This window comes from Stegodyphus dumicola, chromosome 1, assembly GCF_044657685.1.
Source record: "Stegodyphus dumicola isolate Sdum_Otavi_A_Nest chromosome 1, ASM4465768v1".
Lineage (NCBI taxonomy): Eukaryota > Metazoa > Arthropoda > Arachnida > Araneae > Eresidae > Stegodyphus > Stegodyphus dumicola.
Genome location: NC_140768.1, coordinates 205,812,835 through 205,829,465, shown reverse-complemented (window position 1 = coordinate 205,829,465; position 16,631 = coordinate 205,812,835). Strand labels below are relative to the sequence as shown.

General features: G+C 32.0%; 1 protein-coding gene across 3 annotated transcripts in view; it reads left to right on the top strand.

The window, feature by feature from the left end:
* Nucleotides 1-16,631, top strand: part of RhoGEF2 (Rho guanine nucleotide exchange factor 2) — a 265,990-nt gene that overhangs the window by 79,195 nt on the left and 170,164 nt on the right. For all 3 annotated transcript variants that reach the window (XM_035365908.2, XM_035365907.2, XM_035365909.2), the window contains exons 17-20: nucleotides 4,958-5,072; nucleotides 7,345-7,516; nucleotides 13,440-13,557; nucleotides 16,304-16,498. In XM_035365908.2, the coding sequence (XP_035221799.2) occupies nucleotides 4,958-5,072; nucleotides 7,345-7,516; nucleotides 13,440-13,557; nucleotides 16,304-16,498 (600 nt within the window). The remainder of the gene's footprint in view (nucleotides 1-4,957; nucleotides 5,073-7,344; nucleotides 7,517-13,439; nucleotides 13,558-16,303; nucleotides 16,499-16,631) is intronic.

Genomic DNA, 16,631 nt, shown 5'->3' with positions numbered 1-16,631 from the left:
ACTTCCACTTTTCCCAGATGTCAGAAGACCTGTCTAGGTATCAGAATTTACTGATGAAAAGAAAGCGAGAATAAAACGTAATAAACCAGAATTTTAAAATTACTCAGTTTTTCAAAACCCAGAGAATACGCAAGCTGATGCTACCAGCATTAGTTGTCCATGAGCATCTCAATTACCAAAATTTTCCCAAAAGGAACCTAATAATCAGAAAATGTTTTTGCCCGGGAATTACCTTCAGCTTTAGTGGATCCGGTCGAAACATCAGAAGAAATAATAGAAAATATGTTATTTTATTTATCAAATGCCTGTCATTTGGCCACTGAGCCATTAGACAACAGGCTCTCCATCTCACCTCATGACAATCATGAGCAGATAATGCAGGGCACTCGTCCAAGCAGTCATATCTTGTTCAGTCATACAAAAAGAACATGTAGGAGAGTCCACTATGTTAAAACAAAAATGATGATCACATAGACAATTGTGCCCAGTTAACATTCTGAAGTTGCAACTGCAGTCGCATGAGGTGAGTCAGGAACAAGTTGTCTAGAATAGAGTACGTTCAAAGGTCTGCCATTCGAAAGATGCAAAGCTGTATCATGAAGAAACCACCTAGAAATCCTAGCTATTTCAAATTTAGCTGAATGGAATGGCAAATAAGTAAATAGTATCGAAAATAATAGTGAAATGTACAATTTCTGCTGTAGATATGCATTTGCTTGTGCCTGATGATCCCAGATTATGGCCAAGTCCATTATTGCCATCTTAAGTACAAGCCTTAAAAAATGATGACAGGTATTATCAAAACATGGTTTCTAGTTTTAGTTTCCCAAAAGAAAAAAATGCACGCAAAATTTCTGAGATGTACTTTTGCCGAATCTTGTCAAACAACAAAAGAGTTAAAAGGGATTGGTTGCTGTATTCTGTTGAAAAGAATTCTTTTTATTGTTTTTGCTGCAAAATTTTTAACGATTTTAGCGACGTAAAATTGAGTAGTTCTGGATTTAATGGCTGGAACCACTTCAGTGAGCAATTGAAACAAACGAAAAAAGTAAAATGCATTTTCGGAACCTACATCTTTGGTCTGATTTCCTAGACTAGGGATGGGCAAACTACAGCCCGCTGGCTAAAACCGGTCCACCGAAAGACTCTATCTGGCTTGGAGATAGAATTTTAATTTGCCAGTCCGAGGCAAATTTAAAAAAAAAAAAAAAAAAAAAAAAAAAAAGTATATGTGTTATATATCCATCTCCTTTTCAATTTTGTTTAAATATTATTATTTTCTTCTTTTTTTTTTTCAAAGGACTGATGATCTTTTTAATTTCTCTATTTTTGTTCTAAAAAACATAAATCGATGGAAATAGCTAGCACAGACAGCTTTCAATCCGTAAAGTGTTAAAAGCGGAAGTTCTTTGTTAATTATAGCTGTAGATTGGCACCTGTTGGAAAATATGACCTATTGTAACCTTTCTTCTGCATCATCTCTCCTCCTTGAAATAATTCTAACTTTTACATAAGGTTTAGTTCTTATTTTAAAGGGATATAGCAATTACTTCTACTTCTTTTTCACTGCCACTGTTTATATTAAGAACGGACTGTTTCAGCCTAATTAAGATGCAAAAACAAAACTTGATGTTACGTCATCTGGAAAACCGAGTCGTGCCGATAGTTGATTGGTTGTTGTGAGATGATGTCATGTCTACTTCAGGTATAAGTATCTCGCATCACTCTGGCTTAGTGTTTCTGGTTCCTGTTTCTTTGCTCCTTGGTGTCCTTTCCAGCACCCATTGGAAGGCGATATTGCAGTGCTTGCCGTCCAGCAATAAGTACTGTGGTTCCAGTCTGAGATGATTTTCCCTGGATTCTGCAAAGCGGCTATGATGTGAGCAACTGCCGCAGCGGCATCCTGTTTCCAAAGTTAAGCAATGTCAAATTCCAAACTATGATTTCCGGTGAGCAACTGCCGTGTGCGGCATCCTGTTTTCGTGAAGGCGGCATCTTCAATACAAGTGTTTTTTCAGGACTGGCGACGATGTGATCTCTCGTGTGTAACTACAGTGAACGGCTTTTGCCAGTTCAAATACACTCAACGTTTAGTTTAATTTTTCAGGTGCATTCTTGGCCAAAAAGCATGGACCTATTGATAGTGAAGTGAAATTCATATTAACCGTGTAGTTTTTGTTCTGTGCTATGTTTTTCGTGTATTGAATGCCAGTATTCAAAGATTAGGTAATATATTTGCTGTATCATTAATAGTGTAATATTCTGTAAAAGAAAAATCCTTGGGGTTAATGAATAGTCAACTAAATGTAATTTTTGATAATGTTACACTCTTTAAGTTTCTGGTGTTGATTAAATTTATTTATTGTACTTTTATTTTTATATATATTGTTAATAAATTGGTTAAGTTTAAATCTTTTGTCTTCAATGTCTGCACAGTATATAATCTTAGGGAGCTTCTATTGCTATTTCTGCTAAATGTTTTTATAACTTTAAACTTTGCTTTTGCATCAGCGCCAGCAAGCATTATCTCCTTCTCGGAGGGCAGGTATATGAGAATCCAATATAGGTGAATTTAGACCTCACATGTGGCAGACTGCGCATTTTAAGCTCCGGCCAGCTGCTTTTTCTTTTCGCACGAGTTCGAATGTTGATTGCATATGGGAAGATTGCAGACATACAGCATCATTGTGAATAGTGGTAAAATTATTAAATGTATAGCATAGCTAGTGCTTGTTTGGGTTATTCGTAAAATATTTCAACCCCAAAATGGTTACTAAAAAAACATAAGAGTTGATTCAGAGTGCCGTACTTTTAATGATGAATGGACCTGGAAATATTTTTTTTACAGTTGCAAAAGATAAACCAGTATGTCTCATCCACAATGAAGCTGTAGCAGTTTTCAAAGAATATAACATTTTCCTTTATTTTATTTATAAGCATAAGAATTTCAGTTACAAAGCAATGTCTGAATATGAAAGAAAACAAAATGCAGAAGATCTTTGTAAAATATTATCAGGGTGACAAAAATTTTCATCTTGTTTTCCCCCCCTCCGTACAGTGTTGCCATTGCTCGCTTTGAAATTGTTGAGTTTGTTAATCAAAAATTTGTTAAAGTGTTACAAAATATGAAATCGATGATAAAACAAATTCCAAATTAGGGCTTCAATAAAAATTCTGCCAATTGTCTGTGAAGGACTACGTTATTCAAAATTTGATAGCTCTATTTACCTTTATTTTATCACAGTGCAAGAAACATACATGAATTTATGATTCTTCATTATTTAATTTCTTTAACTATAACATAGAGCGATAATATTTGGTGGCAACAATTTGAAAAATGAAATGGACATTTTAAGTTTTTGACGCAAAATGCCAAAATGAAATTAATAGCCCATCTAGGCTAACGTCTTTTTGGCTAAAAAGATAGGTAGTGTAATCAGGCCTTAGAAGTGTATTGAGGTAAAATTTTGTAAAGGTGGCGATTACCATTTTAATTTTGTGGGTATGCCCGAGGCAGTGTCACTGAATGAATGGAGCTTCAAAAAGAGCGCTAAAGCGAACATTATTGGGAAGCATGTTATAGAATAAAAGATTTTGCCTATGATTAAAAAACACTAGATTATGCTTACTATAGCAGAATTAGCAGTACCCAAGATGCATCATGTGGAAGCCTGCTACTCTACACACTCCCCTAAAAAGCACTTCTTGGTTATATGATGATTACATGCGTATAAATGAAAAAAGGTGATTTAGTTATGTAGTATTTGCATTTTTTTGCAAATTAATTAAAAATCTGAAAAATAAACTAATGTTATATCTACAATTAAGACAACATAAACTATAAAATAAAATTAAGTAAACATTTACAACTCAAAACTATAAAATATAGAGCTAACAGAGCTTCTTTCAATGAAAGCAAGAAAATAAAGAGAACTACTCCAGTGCAAATCAAAGAGCTAACTGATAAAATTACCCCTGACGTCCAGAAAAACACCCCAACAAATCCTTAGTTGGTAACCAAATGCCCTCCCCCCCCAAAAAAAGGAAATTAAACCTAGATATGCACTTATCTTTCTGATGTGAATAGGCTCACTGAAGAAAAGTCTGCAGTAAAACAGCAATACAGTTATTGGTCTGGTGTTTTAGTGATTCCACTTTGGTCACACCAGATATTTGTCATTCAGTTTTAGGCAAGATTCCAAGTTAAAATTTTAAAACTAATATAAAATAAAGATATCAGCATGCAACCAAGAAAACAGCATATAGATATTTCTTTTCAAACAATTTATATTTAAAAAAAAGGGGCGAGATTTTTTTGAAAAATGAGGGATTTTAAAAACTAAACATGGCTGAAATGTAAGGACTGGTTATTGTTGTGCTGCCATCTAGTATTTACAAAGAAAGTTAAAAGTAACCTATAGTAACCAAAGTCTTTTCGTATAGTCCTAAACTATAGGAAAAGATTTAGTCTTTTCCATTCAGTTTTTGTGTGTGTATAGATGGAAGCTGGGCACGTTGTGCCCAGAAATGGTAAGTGCATTGTAAGATGTGCAATTGCGCTGTTGGCCAGCTGAATTCCATTTATTCAAAGTCTATGAAAAATTAAGGTTGCTTCTTTTGTGTGTGCCTAATTTCAAATTTTCCATTCCTATGTTTTTCACTTTTTTGATTTGTTAAGTACTTAATTATCGATTTATGTATAGTCTGTTTCTAGCCATTCTTTCATTGTGTGGTATTTTCTCAGTCAGGAAGTGCGTGTGCATCAATCTTATGCAGATTTATTCCTATGATTGTTCTTAAAAACTGACTTTTTAGCCTTTTTTTTCCCTATAAAGATTGTATGTGTAAAAGAAAAGATATTTTACTGGTGATGAGCAAAAATTAATATATTAAGGGAAGCATTATGTAATCGTTCTTGTAGTTTTTATTTTATTGAATTTTATGTTTTATACTCCAGGTCTTGCTAACATGTATGGTCCACCAGATTATCAACTGGAAGAAGCCAAGCATGATAAAAATAAAGAGTTGAAGATCATTGAACAGCTTCTAGTTCCATGTTTAGAGCTATCACCGTATGTATTATAAAACATTTGGAATTTTTCAATGCAAACATATAGTATATGATTGAAATTGTAAATACTTAACTGTGGTAAGAATGATTAATAATCACTTTCATTGCCATGAATTCATATAATGAATAAATACAAAGTAAAAAAAAAGTAATTCGAAACCTAATCCATTTGTGTTCTGAGAGCAGCAACGATTTGTGGTAATGATAATGATGCAAAATAACCACTATGCTTCTTCTTCTTTTTTTTTTTTTTTTTTTTTTCCCATGTGGCTGTTAAACTTTGATGCAAATGCCATGTACCCACGGATTATGCATGTTCAGATTAAAGTTGTGCTATGGCTAAGACAATTAAAACATTTGCTTCAGGTAAATGAAAATATATATATATATATAAGAGTGTAATTGATTAAGCATCACTATGAAAGGAGAAAAAAGTATTTAAATGGTGCAGTTTTTAGAATTTAATTGTTGCATTGGGTCTCAAAAAATTGGCGTGGTTCTGGTTTACATATATTCATTCAATATGTATACTAACTTGTTTAGCCCTCTGAGTACTTTGTCAGAATAAATAGGTGGTTTGTAGCTGAAATTTTGTGCCAGGGAATTTCACACTAAAGGGGCTTAGCATTTACTAATAAAAGTTTTCATGTGACTGAACTATAAGTTGTTAATATGTAATCGTATATGTAACCTAATATGTATCATTGTATATGTAATATGTAACCTCAAAATATTGGTAATGTAAAAGTTAAGAGATGATCAATATTTATTTGTTATTACCCAAATATTGTAACTTTATGCTAATTTTTTGAAAATTATTCTTTGATATGAATTCACATAAAATGAATGTAAAAATAAACTATCTCAGAACTCTATGCTAATGGAATGCAAATAATGTTCATATTTTTGTGTACCTGAAAGTCACTAGGCCCACCAATGGCCAAGTGGTAATGCCACTGAGCACTGATAAGATATTTTTATGTTTAAAAAATTTTAATATTAAATGAAATAAAAGTTTTATTCACATAAAATTAATGTAAAAATATACCATCTCAAAGCTCTAGGCTAATGAATGCAAAGAATGTTCATATTTTTGTGTACCTGAAAGTCGCCAGGCCTACCAATGGCCAAGTGGTAAAGTCGCTGAGCACTGGTAATTTAACCATTTTCAAGTGAATGGATTGGTGGCATGGGCATTTTCATCGCTTTCCTCATGTGTCACGTGAATGCAAGGCAGTTTCCCTTAAAAAGACCTCCACTTAAGCATCTCTTTAATTAGGCCCCTCGCATATTTTCCATAATTAAGTAAACCAAACTGAGAACTTTAAAGTTACCATATGTTTTAACTAGAGACACGTTGTTAATTTCAACCTGACAAGGCTTACATTCAGTTGTATTTTCTCATACATCTGTAAACAAATACATGTACACATATCTCAAAATGTGTCCAGACAGCTATCTGAGAGGGAAGAGGGGGTTCTAGGTATGAAGTTACAAGCATTTTGCTATTATAATTTGGAAATTATGTATTACTAATGATGTTTTCAGGAGGTTTTGGAGCCTGATTCTATTTACTAAATACATCATTTAAAAGTACACAATTTAATGATTATTTAATTACATATTTATTTGTATTACTGTTCTGTATTATTATTATTATTATTATTATTATTATTATTATTTGAGGTTTAATCCCTTAGTTGCAAAATATTTGTAAAGTGTTAGTGGGAAATTTCATAATGAAATTTTAATGAAATTTTTAGTATAAATATTAGATTACAAATTTTCATCAAATGTTAATGATTTACCGTACACACCCTGCAAATTTAGACTTTTTAAAAATCTCTCTTTATAAAAAAAAATTTCATGATGTTTAACTTTTGTTTTGAGAGTGTTAATGCAAGAAAAGTAAAGAATGAAATATGCTTGTATTGATCAGTTTAATCATATTGCCACAAGTAAAATAAAATTACTGTATTTTTTCTCTAAAATTTGTGCAAGTATTTGGCTAATGAATGCATATGTATGCAGATTTATTGTAGAAATATTCATGAATTATTAAAAAATGTTTACTAGTTGTTAGAAAAAATGTATATGTTATGTTGGAAGCATACTCAGATGTGTGATGTAGTAATTGTAAATAACATTATTACAAGAATATATGTAATATTTTAAGTTTTATTTTGTTTCACAAAAATATAAATTTATATTTCTGTGCATATAGTATGTGATTTGAATGTAAGAATAGTTATTATGGCGTATTTTTGTTTTAGTGAAGATTTAGAAGGTGTTGATGATAGAGCTGCTGCCAAGACCTATGCTTTAGCAACTGTGTTAAAACATTTTGGTGTAAAAAATCCTCAGGCACTGGCTCAGATAGATAGGTGTCCTATGTTTGTAGGAAAAGGAAAATCACGCCTTAGAATTTTACCAAAGAGTAAAAAGGTAATTGCATTGCAGGCATTTGATTCTTAATTCATTTGAGAAATTTTATTTATGCTATATAAATTGTGAATGGTATGTTACAGTGATAAGTTTTCATGCAATCAAATTCTGATCATTATATTTATGAAAATGTGAAATAATGGGACAGAAATACTAATTTTGCCTTTCAAAAGCTCATTTCTCTCTTTTTTAAACCTAAGATTTGAAAGAAAGCTTTTCATCCTTAAATTAATATTTCATGGTTTTGAGTATTAAGATCTTGACAAACTACTTTCAAAGAAATTTTTCATCAATGACATTTATAATTTATTTGTTATTGATATAAAGCTATATTATGTAATGGGAAATTATATAAAATAAATATAAGGAGAAATGATGCAAAGTTATTTTAAGTATTTTTAAAATCAACAGTACTTCTATGTAAAATTTTTTATGTTAAATCTCAAAAGTAAGTTTTTGATTTTTTTATTAAACATTTCTTATTTATTTGCAAAAGGAAGATATTCACGTAAGTTGGTGAAAATTTATGATTAGCAGTAGTTCAGAAGTAATAATTACAATTATGAAAATGAACCAGATAAAATATTACAAAGTTTGCCACTTAGTAACAGTGCACTTCGTATAATTGAAATAGCTGAAACTATTGAACAGCAGCTGGTCTCTGAATTAAGGGTTAATAAATCTGCCATACATCTGGATGAATTGATTTCTAGAAGGAATAGCATTTTAATGGTCTATACGTATTATTATAGTGATGCTAAAAAAGAAATAAGGAAAGAATTTTTGTGCAAAGTGTTGAAACTTTCTTCAGGATGAGGACATATATTTCACTGTTTTGAAGACTTTTTCCAGCAATATGATATTTCCCTGTTCAACATATCTGCAGCTTCTTGTGATGGAGCACCAGTGATGGTTGGCAAATATCAAAAGAGTTTAGCTATTTCAAAAATAAGATTTCTGACAATTTGGGCTGTGCATTGTTTTATACAGCGTTTAATTGTGAAAAATATTCAGGAAGAGCTTCATACAGTTTTAAAGTTATGCCTTAAAACAGTAAGTACTATCAAAGCCAAAGCTTTGAATGACACTCTTTTTGCCCAGCTGTGTGATTACAGTGATGAAAGTTACAACAGTTTACTTCTTTATGCAGAAATACACAGGGTCTCTAAGGGTAAATGTTTGGAGTATTTCATAAACATTCTTAATACAGTCAAAAGTCGTTAATTCGGACACCCATAATTCGGAATGATCTATAATCCGGACATCAAAACTAAAAACTTTCTGCGCATGCGCCGCGTTGACACATGCGCATAGGCGTTTACGCGTGCGCGTAAGACCTTTTACGACTGCGCATATCAGTGTGCGCAAGTGCAGAATACGTTTTCGCGTGCGCGTTTTATGTATAATGGACGTATAAGCTAAAATTATCTAATTATTTATTTCAGTTAATGTTGATGATTGCGTTGTTCCTTAATTTTCGAATTGGATCCGGCTTATTATTTTTTGCAGACTGTAAGAGCAATTTTATAAAAGTAAGCTTAAACTTTCGATTATATCAAATAGAATTTCCGATATATATTTGTTAATATGTAAAGGATCTAAAGCGAAAGTATGTTTTGAAATCCGAAATCTGTTTATCAATTTCACGCTGCTCGGCGGGGGAACGCCGCGCCGCGGCGGGCGCGTAATGAATTGGAAGTTGATTTGTCAGCACCATCCTTATCTTCAGCGCAGATGTTTTTATTTGGCTTATAATTCCTTACCAAATGTAGTATTTCATCTCGATATGCTCCGTCTTTGATATGATTTAAAACAAGTTCCTGGTCATTATAATTTGCTTCCGATAGCGAAAAAAAGTAACAGAGGTTATTGAAAACGAAAAAATTTCGATTGACAAATTAGTCGGTGTTCTTGACACAGCAATTATAGGACTTGAACAGCGGAACTTTGTAACTGAACAAGAAATTATGTCTGTTTAATAGAATTAAAGAGAAAATATTATCACATGAAACGAAGCAAAACTTAAACAACTTACATTAAAAGAAATGTTTAATAAAGTAAACAAATAAATATTAAGCTTTTTCTTTTTGCAAATTTTGATACCCTTTAGATCATAATTGTTCTTTATTTCATAAATTACGGTTTCATATTTTTAATTTTAGAACTTCTGCATGCCATCTTACGAGATTTAAACTGATGATCTATAATCCGGAAAAATCGATAATCCGGAATCGCCGAAGTCCCGACGAGTCCGGATTAACGACTTTTGACTGTAGTGACCAAATTTTTCTTCTAAGTTAACAACCATATGATGACATAAAAACTAAAAGGAAAATGCATCAATCCCTTTGAAGTTAAAATGATTGCCTTAATTTTTCTCTCTAAAATTGATGTGCTTGTATCGGCACTGAATCGGATAGGATTCTATTTCTTTGATGAATTAATGTGATTCTCCATTACTGTAAAGAATATAAGGTGAATCTAAAAAACTTGGCAAAATTTTGGGGGGGGGAATAGAAGGCAGCTGTACAGGCAATATTCATCATAGAATATATGGTTGGAATGCAAGTAGTGTGAAGTTAAAGGGTAGTTTTTGTCTGTCACATTTAAAGAATTAAGAATGAGAGGAGATGCCCCAGAAAACATTTAATTTACAGAACATGCTCATAGAAATTGCTCAAGAGACCTTCCAACAGCTGTAATGCAAGCTTCACATGTGCAGGATAGGGACTGATGCTCATTTGCAAAGACACCAGCCATTTTTTGAATATCCTGGCGACTAAATTCATATAAGTTTCAATGGGCATTCGTAGATTAGGCTTTTCATATGGCCCCACAGGGAAAAGTCACATGCTGCACTTGATGGGTGTTGGAATAGGACACAGCAGTTCTGGCGACACCTTTCGTAGGTAGGAATGTATGATACAATTGCACATCCAGGTTTTGGGGCAGGAGGTATGGGCTAACCAAATGGTCATGCAGGATCCCTGCCCAATCATTAATGGAGAACCTCCACTGGAACAAATGAGAACGTGTGGCATGCAGGTTCATAGATGACCATGTGTGTGAGCTGTGGGTATTAAAAACAAACTCACGGGTAAAAGTGCACTCATCCGTAAACGAAGTATGTGCTCCGAAACCCGTCTGCTCTGCATTCTGATGGAGGTACCAATGTTCAAAATCTATACATGGCTGATAGTCCACTGGTGATAATGCTTGTACCTTCTGTGTACGATGGGAGTGTATTTCTTCCACCTGAAGCACACAACAAACCGTTATTTGGGACACGTTTACAGCATGGGAAACCACAACTACTTCCATGCTACATCATAGTTGATTTTCACTCTGCAAAGAATGTCTTCTTCAAGTTGCGGTGTCCTGATGCTCCTTTCACACTCTGCATTCTGCGTGGCTGCACCGAAGGATTCTGTTTCTTACAGTCGGTGATGCAAATGCTTGAATGTTTTCCGATTTTGAGTGCATCTCATTGGAAACTGGTCTCTGTTTCTGTCTGCTGCATCATATATGAAGTGCATATCGGCCATTTCATGGTTCGTATAACCAGCCATCCTCTCGGCAGTCTACAGTAGAAAATGCAGTTGAATGTGAGAACCGACCCTTTTATACTATGTAACTATTGGCTCACCTTTTGTGTTTCTCCCTGACTTTCTATGTCGAATATACTAATATTCTATCATCCCATAAAGTTTTGCCAACTTTTTCAGATTCATCCTATATATATTTTTTTGTATACAAGCCATTTTTAAAATTTAAAAGATTTTAATGTTTACTTGCAAGATTAAAAACTTGAATGCATCAGCATAGGTCATGGAACTGCCATATATCTGATCTGGATGCTATGATTGCATTGAAGGAAGATGTTTAAGCACAAGTTTTATTCAAACCACATGAGTGTGTTAAATTTTGTAATTAAAAGTTATCCAAAAGAAATATCCCCTAATAAAAGTTGTTAACAGAATCAATGAATGATGAATTATTCAATCAGCTAATAATCAATTATCAATGATTGATAATAAATTATTGATTTTCCCTTCTTCTTACCTAGTGGAGATAGGCTTTAGTCGTCATTAATTTCCTGCAGAAAATAAGAAACAGATTAAATATTTTCAAACAAGGTGATTTAAGAATTAAGCTTAGCATTTTTTGCCAAATATATATATCTATATATATATTAAACACACACACACACATTAAGCACAGCCATCACATTAATAGAAATCAAACTTGTAATTAGAATCTGATTTTGTTGTGGAAAATTGGTTTATATTTGTAAAATTAAAAATAATAAAATAAAACATAAATTTAATAAACCATTTCTTTTCCCAAAACATCTGTTATTCTTAGTCTAATTGTTGAAGTTGTTTTTGTGCAAATATTTTTATTACGATTTTGTTTCATGCTGTATATTATAGAGAAACATGTAAGAGGGTTGATAAAGAATACTATTTTTTTTTTAAAAAAGGTTTGATGCAAGAAAAGGGTTGGAAAGCCCTGTTGTAAGGTATTTTCTTCCTCCTTTCCACATGCCTTAATCGTACAACTGAAGCATGCCCAGATAAACATTTAGGAGGTCTGTAGTTTGAATCATGGTGAAGGCATAGCACATTTGTCTTCTTTCCTTTTTTAACAAATTCCACAGCAGTTTCAACTGCAAACCTCTCGACTGCTAGTTATGTGCTTCTAATTACCCCATAAAAGCATGTAGTAAGTAAGGAAAAAATGCTTTATAACATTAGTTTTAATGCAGTTTTTGTCATTTCTTTCAAATTTTAATAACTAAGCTGTTTCTCATTTGATTACTCTTTTGATCAGTGGGTGGTGCTACATTCATTTCTAAATTTGTGCTGCCCATTAATTTGGCTGTTCTCTCTATTTCCAAGGAGATAAAATTTTTATTTGTTTTTGAGGAAGAGGGACTTATGTCAGTTCACATCTGGAATTGGTAACAGTTAAAATTTATGACTCTTTTTTTTTTTTTTTTTTTTTCCCTTTTTGAGGGGGAATTGAATGCCTAATTTATCATTTGAGAATTAAAAGTAGAAACTGTCTAAATATGGTAAACATAGATAGCATAGTTAAGGAGTAATTTAGGAGAATATTGCTTTTTAGCTGATTTTTTTTATTTCCCATTTTGGTGTTGATCTGCTTACTGAAATGGCAGCTCAAAAACCAGAACTCCATAAAGTTTTATTATCAAATTCAGGAAAAAATGACTATCAGTTATTTAAGAGAAACTAAAGCTTTAAAATAATAAGAAAAATTTCATATTTTTGTATATTCAGGCAAAGAAATGGGAAGATGTTTTTTTTTTTTTTTTTTTTAATTATCTGTTAACAAATTAATAGACATAGAATGCTGACTATGCTGTAGCACATATGGGTATTCTTCATACTGCCACAAGTTTTCTTAACCTAGGCTAAGAAAGGCATATTAAATGCAGGCTTTGTTTATAAAATCATGATAATGAATTTAAAAAAAATGAATATAATATTGTGTTTAAAATGGGCTGTTAAAGTGTCAAATCCAAATGCTTGGGAATTTTTTTTTACTGTGATATTATTTCAATATAAATTTAATGTCATGTGGAGACTTGGATGCATATTTAAAATAATAATTATCTAATTATTGAAGGTGTGGTTGTGCATTTATTTCATTGGATTACCTGCACATTAAGCTTACAATAGCTCAGTTACAACAGCTACAACAAGTAGTACTTTTTTCAGGCTGTAAAAACCTGTTTGACAGGCTTAACAAATGATCTTGCAAATTTTAAATACCTTATTATGTTATTTATACTTATTAAATACCTTATGTTTAAATATCTATATGATTTGTTTATCACATAATGTTAAATTTGAATTTTTTTATATGTAAAAAGTAATGTTAAACATATTTTTTTAAGGACGTGATGTTTATGCAAGGTCATCATTTTGTGTCACAGCATTACTACTCTGTTACTTATTGTAATCACTGCCAACTAATCATCTGGGGTGTTGGTTATCAAGGTTATCAGTGTCAAAGTATGTATGCATTTTACATAAGGTGTAACCTGAGTTTAATCTGTTTTCTTTATAGACATTGTAATTTGTAATTCCTTTACCTATCATACATCTTTAAATTTTTCCACTCAAGAGAGAAAAAGAGAGTGAGTGGGGTTAATGATTGGAACTCAGAATTATTCAATTTTGTTAAGATTTGTAAAATATTAATATGTGTATATACAAATATATTTAAGTAAAGATATAAGGTTAAGAAAATAGGAAAATAATTTTAATATGTATATATATATATTTAATATATGTATATTTATCACCTTTTTCCTTAATCTAGAAATTGTATATACAGTCAAAAATCTTTAATACGGACTCGCCGGGACTTCGGTAATTCCAGATTATTGGTTTTTCCGGATTATACATCATCAGCTTAAATCTGGTAAGATGGCATACAGAAATTATAAAATAAAAAATATGAAATCACATTTTATGAAATAAAGAACAATTATGATCTAAAAGGTATCAAAATATACAAAAAAAAAAAAAAGCTTAATATTTATTTGTTTACTTTATTAAACATTTCTTTCAACGCGCGCATGCGCAAAGCCTACATTACGCATAGTCAAAATTAGAAAATTGCAACCAAAAAACTATTTGATGTGTATTCGTGATATTTATAATGATGAGGAATTTGATTTAAATCATATCAAAGACGGAGTACATCGAGATGAAATACTACATTTAGTAAGGAATTATAAGCCGAATAAAATAAAAACATCTGCCCTGAAGATAAGGATAGTGCTGACAGATCAACTTCCAGTTCATTATGCCCCCCCCCACTCCGCAGAGCAGCGTGAAATTGATAAACATATTTCGGAATGGTTAGAGAATCAAAGGATATGCCTTTATCCATTTTTTGCAGCAATTCCACATTTTGTTTGATGGCCATCAAAACGTGCTTTCGCTTTGGCAGCTTCAGAATCGGAAATTCTTTTTCACATAATTGAAAGTTCAAGCTTACTTTTATAAAATTGCTCTAACAGCCTGCAAAAAATAATAAGCCGGATCCAGTTCAAAGATTAAGGAACAATGCAATCTGCAACATTAACTGAAATAGATAATTAGATAATTTTAGTTTAGCTTGTACCGTCCGTTATACATTAAACGTGCATGCGTAAATGTATTATGCGCATATTCACATGTGTAAAGGTATTATGCGCATGCGTTAACGCATTATGCATTGACGCATGCGCAGAAAGTTTGTAGCTTTGAGGTCTGGATTATAGATCATTCCGTATTATGGACATCCGGATTAAAGACTTTTGACTGTATTAAATATACCTGCTTAGCATTGGAAAGCATTTAAGAATAAAATAGAAGTAATGTACTTGCATTATTTTTGATTTATTCTTAAATGCACTTGCGTAATGCAGTAGAATAGTTTTCTTCTTTATAATACTTTATTCGTAAATAATATGTAATTTTACTATCTTAATCCTCATAATTTTAAAACATTCATTCTATATAAGCTTAATTATTATGTGCATAGCCTAAGAAAACATTTAAGAATGAAGTGCATAATGCAGTGGAATAGTTTTCTTCCTTATAGTACTTTATTCTGTAATAACATGTACTTTTAATTTCTTAATCCTGATCATTATAACTATTTTAAAACATTCTTTACATTGCTTAAGTATTGAAAATTTAATGCTCATGGTCAATGAAATTCATACACTAAGAAGGCATTTGACACAAGTAAAATTTAATAGACATAAGAATGCAATTAAAAGATACACCAGTGAAATTGAGTAGACATAAAGATGTGTGTGAATAATCTCAACTGAAGTAGGGCAATTAGTGAAGAATTTGTGGCCTTTTAATAATTTTTATTATTCAGTAGAGTACTGCGCAACTACGTACTGCAATTCAGGGTACAAATTTTGATTGTACTGCTGACCAGGGGACTTCTACATCCAGATAGGATGGTCATCTAACTCCAAAACGAGCATGAATCATTAATGAGTTATGGATTGCAATAAGATGGTGCACCATATTGCTTTGAATTGGCATCATTAAGAATGGAATCATCGGTGTACCAGTGTTAAATGGCAGAATATGAATTGGGTTAGCAGATTCACTTCTTTGAGGCATCTCACAAGGTTTTCATGTCTACCTAAGTAGTTTCAGTGGCTCATATAGTGCATTGGGTACCATGTTCGGATGTGTACATGCTTAGCAAGTGATTCTTTCATCTCTTTTGGTGGTTTTCCTGGTTTTTTCTGAGGTGGTCTACTATGTGTGGCTCTTCCTGTATATCCATTGTCATCAACAACTTATTCGTTGATCCTTGTGGTAGAGCATATCTAATAAGGCACTGTGCCCAACCACTGCGCCATTATTCATTCTGATGATAAGGCTTTTCTGGAATGAATATTTCTTCTGCCTTAAATGTACCTGCTTAGCATTGGAAAGCATTTAAGAATAAAATAGAAGTAGTGTACTTGCATTATTTTTTATTTATTCTTAAATGCACATGCATAATGCAGTAAAATTGTTTTCTTCTTTATAATGCTTTATTCATAAATAATATGTAATTTTACTACATGTTATCTCAGCGATTTCCTATTAGCAGAAGATGCATTAACTATGAGTGTATTTTTCTGAATTAATATGAAATCTTTTTTTTTTTTTTTTTTTTTTTTGGTCTGTCACTTATATATTTTTTAAGATACTTAATGATTGATTATTCATAAACTTATTATTTTCTTTGAAGACTGTGAAATGAACATTCACAAATCTTGTGTGAAAGTAGTTGAAGAGCATTGCATTGGTGCTGTTCGGAAACGAGATATAGCAAAAGATAAAAAAGAAAAGGCGAAAGAAAGGCATAAAAAAGATAGAAAATCTGGTATAATGGAAAATATTATTGGAAAAACACGTAAACCCAGCCAGCCCATTCCAGCAGCTAGTAAGTTATATATTTTATTTTGAACTGTGTTTAAATCTAAATCTTATATAAATTTTGGATTTAATATGAATCTGAAATTTCATCATGGAATTATAATTTTAATGGCTGAAATTTAATGCCATTTAAATTACAG